Here is a 19,282-nt window from a genome sequence, read left to right on the forward strand (position 1 = left end):
TTTTGTGTTTCGAAGTGTTTGAAGTGTTCCTTTAATAAAGATTTTTGTAAAAACAGCTGTGTTCATGGATTTGTTTTTTGTTTTAGGTTTTACACCCAGTTAAAGAGAAACACTTAAATTTCACTTTCAACAATCATTTTATTAGCAGTCCCAAGAGGCAATGAAAAAAAAACACAAATCAAAGAAAAGAAAGGAACAGAAATTAAGATTACAGTCGAGACAGAGGGCCAATCACAGCCAGAGAACATAAAGACGGAACAGAGGGCTCTACACACACGCGCACACACACACACACACACACCAAACAAACAGAAGTCACATGGTTAAAAAAGGAACTGAAAGTGATAAATGAAGACGACTGAATTTATCTCATGGGAAAGTCAGAGTGTGTGCGTGTGTGTTGATGTGTGTGTTGGCTGATCCCTCTGTTCCTCAGAAGAAATTCACCAGGACCGACCCCACATTCACACACACACATACACACACTTAAACCTCTCATGCACACAAACATATCAAAAAGCCAGCCAAGGCGTCTTTCTCTCTTCAGGAAAAGTCGTGATTTTATATTTTGACTTTCTGTGACAGAGAAACAGACTGTCAGCGTCTCCCAGCTGCACAGGCAGACCTTTAAAATGTTATTTTCTATTAATTCTGTACAGGTTATATATTTTATTTACACACCGAGCAGATAGTCGTTGCGGAGACAACTGAAAATTAGCAAACATGAACTCATGTCCGTTTATCCGCTCGTTGCTTTCTACTGGAAACTTCTTTTTTTGTACAATTTTGGACAAAACATTTCGATTTCTATAAAGTCGGCAGCACTTCACGCCATCCTTTCGGTGCTGGGTCAAAGTACATCAAACTTTATTTTGCAGTTTACTCACTCATGATTGGAAACCTTTTGAGACACTTCTTTGTTTTCTGCAGGTTTAACATCATTGTGGTCAAGTTTGAGTTTAAACTTTTGAACGCTCACACGCTGAGACACACCGAGAAATCAGAACACACACTCATACACACATTTAATGGATGATTGGAGCAGCATGGGGGGTGCTAAGGCCATGATTAAAAGGAGAGAAGAGATAGCAAGAAACAGCATTTATTCATTTCCAAGTTTGTCTCAGTAGATGTGGATGTCCTTCACTCTATTGGGATTCATTTATATAAAAAGTGTTTGCTATCTGAGGGTCGTTATGCGCCCACAACAGCCGTTCAGTGCTTGTAATACAGACAGTACACCTACTACAGTCAACACCAGCCGTCTCTGCACTCACTCCGTCTGTTGCATACATAATTGTTCACTTGTGTATATACATTACCCTCCCCTCGTCAGTTATTTTGCTCCTGCTGTGTTGGAGCGGTAGATTTGAGGCAGAGTAAAGCTCTATTATTATCAGACTCACTCTCTTACACACACACACACGCACACACACGCGCACACGCACACACGCACACACACACACACACACACACACACACACACACACACACACACACACACACACACACACGACAGGATCTGGCAGCTGGTTGCTTAGCCGACAGCAAAGAGAGCTTTAGTTTATTAGGGTTAAAAAAAAAAAAAAAAAAGAGGATAAAGCGCTTTCTTTTCTTTCACTAGGAGGGGTGAACCTGGTGAGGAGGAGGTGGGGGGAGGGGTCATACAGGTGGAGGTGGGACACCCAGCAGGCCTAGCTGAGAAGCTGGCGGATCTCCTTGTGCATGTGACACAAGAAGTCCACGTATGACGCTCCGCCACTGGCGCTCTTGTCCTCAACGAGGAAGTGCCTGAATATGAGCTCTGTTCTGTCTTCCTGTTTCACCACCATCAGCTGTGAGCCCGGGGAGGGCGGGGCGAGGAACAAGAAGCAAGAAACAACAGGACAGAACCAGTCAGAACCAAGTGTTGAGAGTTTGAGTAACACAAGATTATATATCTTCAATTACCTTAAAGACACTAAAAGAGGCACACCAAATTTGTGATTCACCGTGAAGGTGTTAAAGAAGAGTGAGTCTACCTTCATGTATCGTGATCGCTGCGCTCTGAAGGAGTCGATGATCTCTCTGAGTCTCTGTGAGAATGGATTATCCAGCACCGGCAGACTCGTCTAAAACACAGAAGAGAAACATCCGGAAAGTTTGAGTAACTACGCTGTAACAGAGCTCAAAATCTCATAACGAGAGTCATGTAAAGAAGGTGTCCTCACCATGCTGGCGTCTATCTGACCGAAGCTTTGCGTTCCAAAGATGTTGAGCAGCAGCTCCTGCTGAGCGCTCGCTCCCACCCACAGGAAGAGGTGGAGCCCCGTCTCCAGGAGGTAAACGCCGCCTTTGGACAGCCGCTCCTCTGAGTCCCTCACCGCCACCGGCAACGAGCCACTTTCTAACTTGGTCTGGAAAGTGAAAGAGAGGATGTGGGGTCAGAGGAGATGCTGGGCTTAGTTTTCCTCCAATGAGAAGGTAGAGTGTCAAAAAGGATCTGAGCATTTGGTCTGACCAGAGGGAGCAGGCGGGGGTAGAAGACGACGTGGCTCTCCTCCACGTCCATGCAGCTGATGAGCTGCCTCAGGTACGCTCGGTCGTCCAATGAGACGTCGGCTCCTGGCAGCAGCACGTCACTCTTCAGCACACAGTTCAGGTAGACGGGCAGCAGCTTCATGCACTCTGGGAGTATCAGCTGCAGACAGAGAGGCTTCTTGTTACAGATTCTTTAAGTTTTATCGAAAAATTCAAAAACCTGAGCTGGAAAAGGCAAATATCATCTAAAGCTGGAGGAACATTTACACACCTGACCAGCTGATGAAGGGCTCGCACAGTTCTTTCTGTAGCACGCCAGAATCTGAGCGCACTGGTTGATCAGAGTGTCTCTCACTGACTTGGTGGGGTTGTTTAAGATGCCACGGAAAGCTGCAACACAGAAACACACACATAAAAGTCAAACAAACAACCAGGGGTTAAAAATCAACGGAAATAAGTAAAGAACGTCTAACAGGAACAAAAGGAGCTGAAGGAAAGTGTCCTCAAGTCCGTCCAGGACATCTGGATCAAGCTTTAGAGTCCAGTCCTCAATGCATACGTAAGAATCTGGAAGGATTTTAGGTTGTGTGAGCTTCTTACCGTATTTCGAGAAGAAGTTGATGATCGTGTCAGTCTCACAGTTGCGATAGAGGTCAGCGAGCTGAGAGCAGCAGTTGACCGCCATGTTGTGGACACGGAGGCGGCGCTGGCCGCTGCAGCTGGTGTAGAGCACGGCACACTGCAGGGAAACACACAAGAAACTCATTTTATACAAACAGTCGGACTCAGGTGTTACTCTGTTTGATTTCCACTATCAGATTGAGATTTAGATTAATTGTCTTAAAAAAAGATTTCAAGCCAGAGATGTTGTCGTCATCATACCTGCATGAGCGCCCCCGTCTCCTCGCTGAGCTTGTCGTCATGTTTGAACTCGACAGTAATCGCCTTGTCACAGTCCAGGCCGGCCAGCTCCACATCTGTGGTGTTACTCATGAAGAAGGAGCCGAAGAAGTCTGTCGCTCGGATACCTGAGAGACAGGTGGAGGAGAGGATGGGTAAGGAGGGCGGCTCTAACCTTGTTTTTTCTTTGTTCATGTTTTTAGGTGTGGACTCCTCACCTGTGCTTGTCCGCACCCTCATGACCGCATCAAATCCTACGAGTTTCTGAATGTCTCGCCGGAGGTCATTGAGGAATCGTTCCTTATCCGACTGAGCCTGAGGTATAAAGAAATGAATCACTGCTTCTTTTAAATGTGTAAGAAAAACCTGAGACCTACAGAGCGAAGGAGTCATCTATCTCACCTGAAAGTATGTGTACTTGTAGATCGAACCTCCAGTGGAGACAGGAACCACCCCTAACGTGGCCACATCTACGTACTGGTTGGGGAAGAGGAAGAGATCCACGCAGCATCCCTGAGCCACACACTCTTTGGCTAGAGTGTTGTAAAAACCCACCTGGGGCTGAAACAGAGACTGAGGAAGACAAGAGAGGGAGGTCAGGATTACTGAGACTCAGCATGTGGAAAAGTTTCAGTGTTACCCCTACCATTGTATAAGGCACCTGCCCCCCCTGGAAATCGAGTTAATTTTACTTTCCATTGAGCACCAGAGCACAGCAGAAGTGATATAGAGTTACCTCTCATAAATCAGGTCTATACCGTGTTTTTTTTTGTATTTAAGAGACTTGATAGCCTTATGATATTCATCTAATTTACATGACGGCGACAATGTCACCACCCTACCAAGGCCATAAACCTAGCAGAAACACTGAGTTTAAAGGGACTGTGAGGAGTTTCAAAGTGATCTTGAAAAAGTCTCCCTTCTAGATATATGCCAGACCGTAATCCACACTTTAGAATGAGACTCTCACCAGTATGGTTTATTCTTAAATTTATTGATTATCGTGACAGGCCTACTGATTTAATTCGTAAAATAACTGAAAACCTTTCTCTTCAATGAAGAATTTCACAAATAGCCGACACTGGACGCTCTGCCCCTAAGCTGCCTCCCTCATACAGCTTGGATCTGTGCATCTATTACAAGGATTCACTGAGATTACACATTGCTGACATGTCTGAGCACTGGGCTGTCCGTAGCGCTTAATATAGCCTTTACCTTTTCTTTATCCGTCCCGATCAGCTTCTTGTCTTCTCTGTTCTTTAGTTTCCCGGGAGCTTCTGCGATGGGCAGAGACGTGTGGAACACAAACAGCTTCCCTGCGCAGTCAGCAGCCTGAAGAGGCAACACATGGGAAATTAAACTCACCGCGCAGATCATGTAAAAAGCCTGTGATATGATGCTTACTGCAACATCTTTTTAAAAAGGTATCTGTATTTTTATTACCTTGAGTGCTTCCAGTCCCGCCTGGATGACTGGTCCAAAGACTGTCTCTGTCTCTCTGGTGTCTGCAAACATCTCTGGGATCTGGTCCAGCAAACTAGGAAACACAAACAATGTCAATATGTCTGTACTTAAACCACAAACGTGTGTGTGTGTGATTATATGTGTGTGTGTTCTCACCTCTCAATAACTAGCCGGCTCTCATTTACATTGACCAAAAATCCGTCGAGCAGCGGTACAAACATGTCTGACACGTCCGACACCACCAGCATCTGAGGCTGAGCCAGACTCGACTTCACGTTGTAGAAATGCAAAACCTTGTTGTAGGTGACGAAGCCCACTCGCACAACAGAGTCCATTTCTGGGTTCTCCCTGAGAAGAGAAGCAGGGGAAGGGAAAAACATCAGCGTTAGCTTTAATGAAAACTGAGGAAACGTCTCGGCTGTTTCCTGTCCTGTTTCTGGGTTTGCGTACCTGGGCAGATAGTCCAGGAGGGTCTTGAGTTCCTGGCAGACGATGCTGACCATGCCGCTCTTCACGGCATTGTAGGACACATCGATGAGGAAAATGAAGGCTGGAGGCTGAGGAAGCTTGTTATTCTGTGAGAAAGATGACACATAAAGTCACATGTGGATGAAACAAATATTCTGTGATTGATTTGCGTCCTCAGGAAAAGCGCTCTTCAGGACTCACCTTACAGTAATCGACAGTGGCCAGGAACTCGTAGCTCCCCAGCGAAAGCTCTGGCCTGTCGTAGCAGTCCACCCTCTTCCCGGTGTGGTCCAGATGCTGGAAGTAATGTGGAGGCACTGTGGGACAGACAGCGTCAGGACAGTTAAAACCTGAATCATTCTGACGCCTCTCAGATCAATCCACTCCATACACGCTTCCACTCAGTCTGCCTCATGGAGAGCCATCCTAAACTCCTCAGCATGGAGTGAAAGTGGGTTGTAAAATCCTCCCACAGAGTCTGAACTGATGCTAAATGTTTGGATGACACAAGCCAGGTTTACATGGTGCCTAATAATCTGATCAGAACTGGGTTAGAAGCCCAAACCGAAAAAAATGAAGTGAAAGCACATATTGATCTTGTCTTTCTCATCGAGTAACAGGTGCCTCTGTGTAATAGAGATAGACCGATGTGGATTTCTCCGGGATACAGATACAGATTATTTGTAGTCAAGGAGGCTGATAACTGATATTTGAAGCCAATATTAATTTGCAGTCAAAGTGCAAATTTTGCTGTCAAAATTTTGAACAATACAAACTCCAACACTTAACTTCATTGAAATACATTTAAGCATATGTTTATTAAACAGCTCCCAGGCTTAGCAGCATTTTTTATAAAGTTAAAAGAAAACTTAAAAAAATAAATAGCTAAAGTTTTCTACAGTGAATAAAGTTTTCCAAAATTTCATTGTAACTGCAATAACTGTAATAACTGCACTGCTGATTGGCTGTTACCCGAGCCACGGCTCTGCTTGTAACCAATCAGATGGTACTGTGGGTGGTACAGTGCTGGGGACTGAGTAGTGACTGCAGACAGTGGAGCGGCTGCATCAGAGCCGCAACAACGCAGTTTTAAATTTGTTTCTTATCGGCTGTTGGATTAAAAAAAAGGCAGATGCCGATATGCCGCAAAATGCCAAATATTGGCCCCGATAATCGGTCTATCCCTACTGTGTAACCCTCCTTTAACCAAATCACAGGCGGACAAATCCCAAATGGTTATCAACATATTAACATTACATTTGCTTATTATTAAGCAAATTTGGTAACGACTTTTAGTGACTTCTGAGACAGCCAAAAGCTACTTTTTGCACCATGGAGTTGGAAACACTGGGCAGAACAGGCATCATTGCAAGGCACCAACAAAAAGGCCCTGTGCTGTACGTCTTCTTCTCTCCAGTGCTTCCAGTAGGAGCATGTTAGAAACAAGCTGTTGACTGAATACAAGTGTAAAAACAGTCTCAAGTACTGTGCTAAACAGACAACAGCCCTCTTGATGATAATGTGAGGTTTTCATAGATCTGCGCGTGTCACGTCTGTAAAATGGCTGTTCTGATTGAATGCTGCGGCACACGTAAACACCAGATGGGTCCCCTTTTAACAGTTGACCTGAGATCATCATCAGAATGAGAAAAAGTCTGCATGTAAACCCGACCAAAGACAAAAGTCAAAGTAACGGACAAACTGCTGCAAAGGAATGGATGTTAATTCTTTGAAGTCTCTGTTGTAATAAACCCGTCCTCAGGCCTAAAAACTGTAACACGTTTTCTTTTCATTTCCCTCTTTTTTCCTCTCTTCCTTAAAGGAGTGTTACAAGTCTGTGTTTGGTGCTGGGACAGTCCAGATTGAGGTCTTGGCTCACCCTCTGTGACACAGCTGCAAAAGCCGCACTGGAAGCGACGACCCCCCTCGATGAACTGCATGTAGGGACACATGTAGGCCTTGCACCTATTGCAGCGGATTGGACCGCCCTCGCCGTGGTCCACCAGGTACGGAGGGTTCTGACAAGACATGCAATGAAAAGGATTAAGAGAAGTCTGATCCAATAATCTGGATTTCTGAGGCCAGCAGACTTGGATTACACATTTTATCAACAAGACCGACTTCATTTTGAAACCTAACATTGGAAGAGACAGTGAAACACGGAGAAATGTGAGCGTCAGGGTGTTTTTACACCTTTTCTCATACAGCGCAGTTTCTCTGCCAAAGACACAGGATGAAGTGGTCCAGATGGATAACTGTTACACATGTGGCGTGTGAGTGAAACAAGGTCATTCAGCCACTCCCACCTCAGTGATTGTGACAGATAATCCCACATTACATAAGAGACATCCGGTGATAATACAACATATCAGGCTGCGGCCCTGAATCTCATCTTTTGCACACAATGGAGGAAACTCACTGACTGCACTTTTCAGAGGGAGAGGGAAAAGCAGAGGAAGTTTCAGTTGAATAAACGCACATCTTAAAGAACCATCGCCAAAATTCCTAAAGTACTAGATATTTAGATATTTTCTACTACAAATATATTCCACCATTGGTCTGATGAAGCCTCTGACTCAAGTTTGACTCAAGGTGATTGGACGTTGTACATTTTGCATGGCATCAAAACTTAATCTCTCTGTTTGCGTTCCAATAAAAATGATTTCTCTCCGAGGATTTGGCGTCACAAAGTAACGGCTGCAGATCAGAGTTGCAGCTCTGACCAAACACGGCTTAGAGAAGAGACAGAGCAGATTTGAAAGAGGACGGAGGCTGCACTCACCTCGTCTGGCGGCAGCGTGGCGAGAGGCTTGATGACGGCAGCCAGTGGCACCTGAGACTGCTTGGCCATGTCGGCTGTGCAAGGCATGTTGTAGGCCGTACAGCGGATGAATCTGGGACTGGCATTCCCTACACATACATGCACACACTCTCCATTAATATCACAATCTCTTTCAGATGTTGAATGTCAAACTGTGAGATTCATGCAGGAAAAAGCAGAGCTCACCTTGGTCTTTGACCTGGAAGTTGGTGGTGACCAGTGGTGGGGCCTGACCTCTGACCCCTGTGGTGAACGGCTCGGTGGTCTTAGCCTTGTCATCCTCTATTACCTGGATCTGAGGAGGAGAGAGCGCAGCGAAATGTCACGTCTTTCACCTGCATGAAGCAGAAATACATGCGTGCAAGTGCACATGATGATACATGTCCATGGATCTCATACAGTCTAAAAGAAGAACACCCATGCAGGAAGAGGACTGCCACACTACACCCCCCCCACACACACACACACACTCACACACACACATCTGGAGGCACTAAACACAAACCCATCAACATCTGTGGATAAAAAAAGAGATTTAGTTGAGCCATGAGTGATACGGTACACATGCATGCAGATGTTATCACAGATTCACAGGTATGGCATAATGTCGGCATAAAAAAACTGAATGATATCCCTGAGAAAAAAAAGAGCGAGGTTTAACAAGGCATGCTGTTAATGCAAGGAATTGTGGGTAAGTTGAACAGAAGCATGCAGGACAAAGAGGGGAGGACGGTGATAAAGAGGAGTGAGGTAGTGAGGATGAACACAAAGTTAAAAACTTCAGTCAAATGTTTTTTTTTCTGAAACACTTATTGAAAAACTATTCCACAGGATTGTTTTTATTATTTTTAAATCTGTTGGGAAAAAAAGTAAGGCAAGCAGATCCATGCCTGTTTTCTATCTAATGCTTAGCTTATTTAGCAGGCTGGTAGCAGATTTAGTCTTTCCAGTCCTAATGCTAAGCCAACGCAGTAGGCTAGCTGTAGAGTCACATTAAGTGTTTTAAGGGTTACTGCTAAGCTAAAGTAGCAGAATACTGGAAAATTCACATTCAGTGTTGCCAGTCGTGATGCTAAGCTAGGTTTGCAGGCTAGTGATGGAGTCACATTCAGTATTTTGAGAATAACTACTCAGCTAGTTTAGCAAGACGAAGACGTAAGCTACATTCAATGTTTCAAGTCATGGTCCTTAACTACGTTACCGGTATGCTGGCTGAGTTTATGTCAGTTTTTTCAGTCTTAATGCTAAGCTAGCTGCACAGGCTAGTAGTTGCTTTACAACCACATACTTTAAGGGTTACTGCTAAGCTAATTTCACAGAAATTCTTTTACTTGGCTCGCTTAGCAGACTTGTGATTAATTTACATTCTGTTTTTCCAGTCTGAATGCTAAGTTGCTTAGCAGGATGCAGACAATGGTGGATAACATTCAGTGTTTCTGGTCCTCATGATAAGCTATGTTAGCACAACGCTGATTGTCTCAAAGTCAGTGTTTCCTGTCCTAATGCTAAGCTACAAGCTAGTAACAAAGTCACATTTACGGTATCTACCAATAATGCTAAGCTTACTTAGCATAATGCTTGGTGAGTCATATTTACTGTTTTGAGTCCTTATGCCAAGCTTACTTAGCAGGCTAGTTTTACATTTACATCACCTGTTCCCAGTGCTAATGCTAAGCTAATTTAGCAGGCTAGTTGTACAATCATATTACCAGTTTCCAGTCATGCTGCTAAGCTAGTTTAGCAGAATGCTCTGAGATTTCCACTCAGTTTTTTCAGTCTTAATGTGAAGCTTAATTTTCAGGCCACTGGTACATTAATATTTAGTGTTACTGGTACTGGAGCTAAGCTTATCTAGCTTATTTGTGGTAAAGTTTTTCTGGTGTTTGGGTACCTGTTTAAGTTTAGTACTACCCTCTAAGTCGAGGCGTTTCCTGTAGACTGTGGGCTGTTTATTTGAGGCATTACTCAAAATATTTCTGACGCTAAATGTTCCTCTGATACAGTCTAACTGAATAATAAAGATGGCGGAGGAATCCAGTCACAAAGAGGGATCCACCCTCAACATAGAACAGAAAAACAGTCTGTGTTTTTCCAAGAGGACCTGATTGAAAACACTGACTTTAACTGACTGTGAGGGGGACAGACAGGAGCAGGAGGCCGTGGGTTAGTGCGAGCACACAGAGGACAGGATGGAGCACAGAAGGCAGGCACACAGGAAACTTACTGGGCTGGGGATAGCGTCTGGATCTATTCTATGTCTTGATTTCTGCACAGCCGGCATGTCAGACGCTTGCTTTACATTCAAAAGTTTGTCCAGCATTTTGTGCAAAACAGGACAAGATAAATCAGAGTGAAATATATAAAAAAGAATGAGAAGAGAAATCTCAGCAGGACTGTGCTGAGCAGCAGGCAGCATTGTTATTGATCATAAATTAGTGGTACTTTAGACTCTGACGGTCAAGCGTGAGTAGATAAAGAGTTATAAATATGTAGAGTGTTTGATACATGCTCAGGAGCTCAATACTGAAGGTGGTTACAGAGAAGATCGACAATAGTTTCATTTTAACGGTATCAAAACAGTCATGGGACTGGTTTAATGAATAACACAGGCAGGATAGGAAAGAGATTCTGGCCTAGAAGAAGGAAGCAAAGACAACAGCATTATGGCGATAATACAAAGCCATGAACTACTGCATCACTTTAAATACAAAAGCAGAGCTAATCTAGATACAGGTATTGGAATTCTCAACTGAGCGTAAAACCAAGTTAGTCTCAATACTAAAAATTTGCATCTGAGAAGTTTTTGTGTCGACTTACCGGACTAGGAATGGCATCCGGATCCAGCCTCTTCTGTGCAGGGGGAGCAGGAGCTGGAGCAGGTGCGGGAGCCCCGTAGTTTGGTTGCCCAGGATATGGGCCTGCATAGCCGGGCTGAGGACCTCTCACCTGCCCAAATGCACCTGAGGGGAACAAAGTTGTGTTTAGTGTTGGAGAAAAAAGAATAAATCTTTTAAAGAAAACAGCAGAAATCTTTTAACCAATCAGCAAGAAAAGGACAGCTCCTCACCATTCTGCTGAGGAGGGTAACCCCCAGGCATGCCTGGCTGAGGTGGAGGCTGCTGCATGGGCCCAGGGGGCCCTGGTGGTCCTGGAGGCAGGTGATTACTCTGGGCCATGGAGGTTGGAGGCATCTGTGCACCTGGAGGTGGGGGACCTGAGTGGTAGGGGGATGGCTGGGATGGAGGGGGCTGCTGTTGGGGTGGCATCTGGCGAGGATACGGGCCAGAGGAAAGGGAGGTTGGAGGAGGACCAGGAGGAGAGAAGGAGCCTGGTTGAGAGGAAGGAGGCGGTCCTCTGGGGGGGAAGGAGCCTTGGGCAGGGGGAGGAGGGCCTTGGGTAAAGGAGGGCTGGCTGACAGGTGGAGGTGCTGAGGAGAAGGCTGGCTGGGTCTGAGGGAAAGGCTGCTGAGGCTGGGAGGAAGGAGGAGCAGGAGCTTGGCTAGTCGGAGGAACAGGACCAGAGAAGGAGGTGGGAGGGAAGGATTGCTGGGAGACTGGAGGTGCTGGAGCAGGGGAGGTGAACTGCTGCTGAGAGGTAGGGGGGAGAGAAGAGTTGAATGGCTGCTGGGAGGGAGGTGGAGGACCTCCGTAGTATTGCTGAGGAGCTGCAGGGCCACTGGGAGGTGGAGGCTGGGTGGGAGCGGAGGATACAGGGGGAGGGGCTTGGGTGTAGGAGGGTGGAGGTGCAGCTGAGTAGGCAGTGCTGACTGGGGGCTGGGAGCTGTGGGGTGGGGCTGGGGAGGAAAAGACAGATGGGTTAGAGAAAGTCCATGACATATGACTTCATAAACATGCTGGAACATAAAAATCCATCCAGCTACCGTATCCTGGTCCTGCAGGGGTGGGCGGTCCAGAGTTGATCTGCATCCCTGTCATCTGGTTAGTGACCTGGTGCATTGTGGGTGGGGGTCCGTAGTGTTGAGGGTAGGAGGGCTGTGGCTGTCCTGTCAGGTTCATGCCCCCCTGGTTGTACTGCTGAGATACAGCAGGCCTGAAATACACAGAGCTCTGGTTAAAATCACGTGAAGTGCTGATTTCGTCTCAATCAGCTTGAAACTTGGAAACCAAATCTAATTAAGAATCACTGAAGCTGAGGTGTAATAAATACCCAATAAACTAGTCTATCCATATGAAAGTCTTGTTGGAGGGGAACTGAGTTTGGTGACAGTTTCGGTGCTATCACTGTGTGTATACGTGGATACTCTAACCTGTTGAAATTGGGCTACATTTACATGACGTTTAACCTGAAAACACAGAAAAAACGAACTAAAGTGATAAAAGATCCTTATGATTCATGAACCAAGGCCATGGTGGGAAAAGCAATAAGCCTACGAGTCATTACCTGGGTGGTGCTTGCGTCATAGGTGGGGGTCCATTCTGCATTTCCCCCTGACTGTGACTGTACTGATTATATGGTTGAGGTGCAGAGACTGGAGGGGGTCCAGAGACTGGGGGACCCCTGACAGGACCTGAAATACATAAGAAATCAAATACATCTGCAAAAATAATGATAATAATTTAACCTGAAGTCATTTTAATTATCCCAATCCCAGTGCCACATAAATGAAACAGCTGAAAAGCCAGCGTGGTGCACAGACACTCATTTTTGGAACTGATTACATCCTCTGCTGTAACCTCAGGGGCTTTAAGCACAGACTACAAACTGAAACCAGGCTAGCTACGTGTGTGCCAAGAGGGTCAAGGAACTTCAAGGGACGGCCGTGAATGAGGCTGTTGTGACGGGGTTTAGGAACTGTTTGTGAGTGAGACGACTGCCAGGTTGTTTTTAGAGTTTCTGTCCAGCAGTAATTCCGTCACCCTGCCTTCCTTAAAGTGATACTCCAGGATGGAACAAGTTGGGTCCTATCACAAGGTTTAGGGCAGAATTTACCCCTACAGCAGTGTTTTTATGCAGCAGAAGCCCAGGGCGCACGCACCAAACACCCCCTCCCTGCTCCTCTGCCGGTTTCCTCTGCACTCAGACGGGGCCATATTTTACTTGATCAAAAACACAAATAAACAGACTCCCACCGAAAAACTCTGATATCGGTCTGCATTCACGCTTTATTTAGAGATTTTTCAGCGCGTTACTTTCACACAAAAACACAGCTAAATAAGGCTCTAGTTCTCATCGTGTCTCTTCGTCCCGGCAGACTACCTGCGTTTGTTTATATCTGGCACGCCGCGCGCGCGGACTGATACACTAAGCGGCGAGCGCCTCGTTGCCAGCTGTGGCTCTGCAGTGGAGGTAGCGCCGTTTTACGACACGACGAGAACTAGAGCCTTATTTAGCGGTGTTTTGTGTGAAAGTAACGTGCTGAAAATTCTCTAAATAAAGCGTGAATGCAGACGGATATCAGATTTTTCGGTGGGAGTCCGTTTATTTGTGTTTTCGGTCAAGTAAAAATTGGTCCCGTCTGAGTGCAGAGGAAACTGGCAGAGGAGCAGGGAGGGGGTGTTTGCTGCATGCGCCCTGGTGGGCTTCTGCTTAGTGCTGCACGATTTGGGGAAAAGGTGCGATTTGCGATTAGGTGGACAATATTGCGATTGCGATTGTGCTTGCGATTTAATAAAAAAAGTTGTGTCATGATGAGTCTACAGACTTGCTTGGTTATCATGGAGAAAAATCTGAATTGCATGTGCTGACATTGCGATTGCGATTGCGATATCCTCCTTTGCGATTACGTAATTGCATGTGCTGACATTGCGATTGCGATTGCGATAATCGTGCAGCCCTACTTCTGCTGCACAAAAACACTGTCTGTAGGGGTAATTTCTGCCCTAAACCTTGTGATAGGACCCAACTTGTTCCATCCCAGAGTATCACTTTAATGGACAGTGAGCCTGTGTGCACTGTAAACCAAGATGAAAAAACATAACCACTGATCGCAAAACTGTAAATTCAAGGTTGACTGCACTCCAGAAGTTTGGTAATCCAGTTTGATAACTTTTAAAAGTCACAGCTTCTTGAACGACACTAAAGATCTCTTTATGTGAATCGAGAGAAGGACACGGCAGCCGGGGTGTAGCCTGAAGGCAAAGAGAAGGATTCGATGATTGCAGCGCATGTGGAGTGTGAAATGAGCAAGAACACGAGAGGAGGCAGTTACCTAAGTCAAGAGGAGAGGAGAGGTCAGAGACTGGGTTGGCGGCCACAGCCTTAGAGGGAAAGCTTGTGAAAGGAGAGTAACCTGAAATACAAGAAAAAGTGGGGAAACGGGGAAAAAATACATAGAGATGAAGGGAGATGCGTGAAGCAACGTGAAGAAATGGAAAAGTGATCGAGAAGTAGATTAGTGTACACACACACACACTCACACAAACAATCACACCAAGGGACGCAGGTAAGAGGTGACTTCAAGGTCACAGCTGTAGCTGAGCAGCATCACAATGAATCTCCTTTTAATAAGTTATTTTTTGAAAACAGCTTTTAGTTAAACAATAATGATAACAAAAGAGTCCAAACTTGACAGATTCTTTCTGTGAGGCAGCCAGAATAACAGTCTCAGCCTGTCTGTGGTACATTTTTAGACCTTTCCTTTGACATTTCTGTTTCAAAGCGTTGATTACAGCCGTGTCTGTGCTACACGATGTTGAAATCGACTGGAGTGACACACCAAAGCTTGTCAGGCCCCAATTCCACATGACATAAAATTCTTTTTACTCACTGAAGAAGGCATTTACCTTGTGGTGGAGCCCCGGGCTGGTAAGCTGAAGCAGGGCCATTGTAAGGTGCGTAGGGAGCAGGGTATCCCCCGTCCAGGGGTGCGTAGCCGGGCTGACCATAGCCAGGCTGAGGCTGGCCGTATGGAGAGGCCATTGGAGTGTGCTGGTTTACATTCATCCTCAGTTCATCCCTAAAACTGGATCAGATGTTGAGACAGTCAGAGTACATCACAAACAATGACACATGTAAACAGCCAGAGATGAATCCTGTTCAGCAGGTTTGAAAGCACCTAGGATGAGATTTTACTTCCAAAACCCCTCTCTTAAAGATTCAGACATTTGAGAGGAATCCAGTTAAAAATTCTTGGACAAAGAGAAAAAAAAATCCCCTTTTAAAAACAATCAGTCAAACTGTGTGTGTATATTTGAGCCAAACTTACAAACAGAAAAACAAACCACAAACTCTTAGTTTTACAAGTTTCATGCGCTAAACTTCTTTAAAACCATTTTATTCTCTAGGTTTGGTGACAACACCTTTGTTGGCCCACTATGTGTACCATGGCCACACCCACAGACATGAGTTCATACACACCAAGAATGCAATGACAGCTTTAATAGCAAACCTGCTTATTAAGATAAAGTGAATTCACAGCTGAAACTACCTAGTAACTTAAAGTAGGTCAAAAATGAAGCCGTATAATTAAAGCAAATCAGACACAGCCTGCAACACCTGTAATGGACACTCTCTTGGTTTTGATGGTGAGATTGCATGTCTGATATTGTGCAGACAGTGTGTAATGTCTACTGGATTCAAGCAGGTGTCAATAAGTTGTAACAGCATTATGATAAGACACCCACCTGATGATAACTCAGCTTCAAAAGCATGATCACTCCTTCATCTCACATGTCAACTTCACCCTTGCTGACAGAAGTGCATGCAGCTCCTGGAGAGCGGACTAACCTATATGGCAGGGTGATGAGTATCGTCTAACAGACAAACACGGGCTAAACGAGCGAGGCCTTTGAATAATTCAGCAGTGCAGGAGCAACACCGGGAAATACTATCGCTGGAGCCGTACAGCTACAGTTGTGCTCAGAAGTTTACAAGTTTATATTGCTGAAGTTGCGAAATATTGGCCTGTTTTCAGAGGGAATATGACATATTAACACAAAAACCCTCCCTTTAATTTAGAGATAGTGATCAGGCAAAGACACAAAACAAACATGGCTGCAATCCCTAAAATGGCCTTTATCAGAAGTTTAAATACCCTTAAATGGTCAGCCTAATAATAATGTAACAGGTTGACAAATATAGGTTTACATGACAAATGTGTTTCAGTGTCCACACCTGTGACTTATTTCATTGTAATTAGAGTCAGTGTATAAAAGCTCAGTAGATTTTCATCATTTCATCTACAGCTGCACAGATTTTCTGGATACTGTGCTTTAGGGGGGAAGCAAAAGAACCGTCCAATGACCTTTTGGGAAAGTTGGTTACACAATAATATGACAAACATACTCAAAGCTTGAAAAATTCGTGCTTCTGGAGAAGACAAATTCTTCCAGGGTATGTAAACTTGTGAGCACAACTGTATTCAGTGTTTCGGGCCTACTTATTGACCCACATCTGCTGCTTTGGCTGGGTTCATGAGGGAGCTACGTTAGCAGTTGTAAGTAAGAGAAAAAGTGAACAAAAGGTGGTTCCAGAGAAGAACAACCATATGACAGTAATGTCTTGTGTTTGTTACGATCAGAAAGACAAGGAAAGCTCACGAGCGTAGCAGTATGCTAACGAGAGATACCTCCGTGCCGCATTACAAGCAGCTAATGTGCTAGCTACCAGTTGTCTTTAATACACATAACAGCGAACTGTTTCTTATCCAACCAGCGGACATTACTGTAACAACGCCTTTAGTTTGACAAACTTCCAAGTAATGACAGCTTGCTGGCATTGGCAACCACACAACTTGAATAATGATGACAGCACCAGTGGTTGAATCAGCTGTGACCAAATGGCTACTACTGGGGATAGCAAGAGTTAGCATAGCCCAGCTAGCCTCCGCCATCTATTTCACAGAGCAGTGCAGTAGCTGTGCTAGCATTAGCACGTAGCAAAAGCCAAGCTCACCTGTCAAGCCGGCTTCGTTCTCGTACATTGATCTATTTCAGATCGAAACCTACCTCCGAAGTGTGGTAAACAGTAAGGCTATCCTCTGTTTGGGGAAATCGGTGATACCCGGTGGCCGACAAACTGTAGAGCCGATGTCGTCCCGGGGTGTTTCTCACTAATCCCTCCTCGGTATCAGAAGCGGACATTCAGCGGAACTGCTGCAGCGCTGTGCCACGTCCACATCCGGACTCCGCAGAGAGACTTCCCCCAGATTCACCTCACTCACTGCATGGAGAGCTCAACACTGCCTACAGCACCGTGTAGTGACAGATCTGTGCTGGAAAGTCAACTCTTTTATTAATTCGCCATTTTGTGAGACCATACTACTACTAGCATTAAAGAAGGATGTTTTGTAAACGAAGTACGGAAGCCCAAAGCAGACGTGACATATAGTTTTTCTGTGATATTAAAGCCCCCCTGGGGACTTTTAAAGAGAACTTGAAATAGTTTCACTTTCATATACTTTCCTGTGAATAATCCACAATTTGAAATGAGATTTTCAGCCCCCAAATTGGCTTTCTTTTCTTTTCTTTTTTTTGGTATATATCTTTAATTTATTTTTTACATAAACACAGGACAGCACAACATAGTCAAATTACAAAGAAAAAGAAAGAAAGTACACACATAAAAACAACAATGATATACATGGATGTAATAACATATATCGTATTGGATACTATCGTATATACCTCAGTTACATATAAAAGGGAAAACATGACTATGAAGTATTTTTGAAGATCAAGTGTGATCATTCTTTCTGCAGTAAATTAATCAGAAAAGTGGGAGAAAAATCGTTGAAGGGTTGCCAAATATCATTAAATGGGTGTCATTGCCCTTTACCTTAGCACTGAAGTGTTCTATAGGAAATACCTTGAATATTCTCTGTACCACTGTGTGACTGACAAAAGCTTCTGGTTATTTCTTCATGCTATTTCTCAGTATACATGCTAGACCTGGCCAATCCATTTACAGCAAAGTCCTCATGACGACATTATGCTGGCCTGCAGAGCTGAGCAGTAAAAATCTGTCCTCTCTGGTGAAAGCAGGGGCTGAGACAGGATTTCATTTTTGGCTGGGTCTTAAATTACAAAAGCTAGCAGGTAACTATTTAAATTGATAAAAAGATGGACATGCTATTGTTTCTATGTGTGATTATTTTTATTTTATTTTTCATTTTATTTTTGCTAATTTAATATTTGATTGCATTTTTTCTAATAGCATTTCAGTAAACCAGATAGATCTACCTGTGATTGCTCTCCATGGTACTGACCAAAGAGTAGCGCACCAGCGGGCTGCACCAGCGGGCTGCACCGCTGCGGCTTTTCATTTGTTATAGGCTATAAGAGCAGTGACTCTAAACACTGTTAAATAAAAGACAGCTACAGCTTTTCCCAATAGTTAACTAAAACGAAACTAAAAAGGAAAACTAAAATTTAAAATACATTTCAGTTAACTCAAACTAATAAAAACTAGAAAAGAAAACAAAAACGATAAGTAAACTAAAACTGCATCTTGTGTTCACAAAACTAACTGAAACTAACTAAAATGATAGACAAAATTCCCTTAGTTATAGTTTTTGACAATATTAATAGCCTTTAGGATTTAAATTAATCTGACAAATTTTCCCAACCAATTTTAGACAGTTTTCAGCAGTTGTCAGTGCCGTACAGCACCATCACAGCGACGTACTGGAACAAGCTTGTTTACTGCACAGACTGGCTGTGCAACGTGCTGCGACGAAACGTAGTGGAGCAATGAATTAGAGCATCTGTAATAGTTTAACTGTTACAGAGTCCAAGTTTTTATTGTATTTGAGTCTGCCTTTATTGTTACAGAGTCCAAGTTTTTATTTATTGAAGCTCATATTATATTGTTTTTTAAAAAAAATAATTTATGTTAATATTATTTTTATGTAATCTATGTCAACATTATTTTATATAATTGATGCTTGTATTTTTTATACTAAGTTTATATTATTTTCATGTGTTTAAGGCAGCAGCCAACATTTCGGTATGAGCATTCACTGAGCAGTGAGCACTATGTTGGACTTGAAAATAAACAGTATGACAAAATATTTACTCTGACCTTTTTGAATCCTGCACCTGGTTAATAAGGTATGAAAAAACTAAAACTAAACTGAAACTAAAACTAAAACTAAACTAAACTAAAACTAAGCCTTGTTGCAAAAATCAAAACTAAATAAAAACTAGAATG

General features: G+C 44.0%; 1 protein-coding gene across 4 annotated transcripts; it reads right to left on the bottom strand.

The window, feature by feature from the left end:
• Positions 1-149: 149 nt before the first annotated feature.
• Positions 150-17,313, bottom strand: sec24c (SEC24 homolog C, COPII coat complex component). 4 transcript variants are annotated; one of them, XM_074663028.1, is made up of 25 exons: positions 17,080-17,313; positions 14,917-15,095; positions 14,343-14,423; positions 12,575-12,701; positions 12,054-12,223; positions 11,241-11,966; positions 10,991-11,133; positions 10,398-10,466; positions 8,360-8,468; positions 8,135-8,262; positions 7,232-7,370; positions 5,554-5,669; positions 5,335-5,459; positions 5,041-5,232; positions 4,864-4,957; positions 4,636-4,752; positions 3,823-3,993; positions 3,639-3,735; positions 3,403-3,548; positions 3,121-3,259; positions 2,792-2,910; positions 2,501-2,680; positions 2,211-2,396; positions 2,022-2,111; positions 150-1,835 (listed from the first exon to the last, which is right to left on the bottom strand). In XM_074663028.1, exons 2-25 carry the CDS (start codon positions 15,074-15,076, stop codon positions 1,695-1,697), a joined length of 3,765 nt encoding a protein of 1,254 aa, XP_074519129.1. In that variant the 5' UTR covers positions 15,077-15,095; positions 17,080-17,313; the 3' UTR covers positions 150-1,694. The 4 variants fall into 4 exon arrangements, with proteins under 4 accessions (XP_074519129.1, XP_074519131.1, XP_074519130.1 ...); XM_074663030.1 differs by lacking the exon at positions 14,343-14,423; XM_074663029.1 differs by lacking the exon at positions 10,398-10,466.
• Positions 17,314-19,282: the final 1,969 nt, after the last annotated feature.

Source organism: Halichoeres trimaculatus, unplaced genomic scaffold (assembly GCF_033239565.1).
Source record: "Halichoeres trimaculatus isolate MK-OKI-2021-1 unplaced genomic scaffold, fHalTri1.1 fHalTri1_scaffold_23, whole genome shotgun sequence".
In the NCBI taxonomy this organism is placed as follows: domain Eukaryota; kingdom Metazoa; phylum Chordata; class Actinopteri; order Labriformes; family Labridae; genus Halichoeres; species Halichoeres trimaculatus.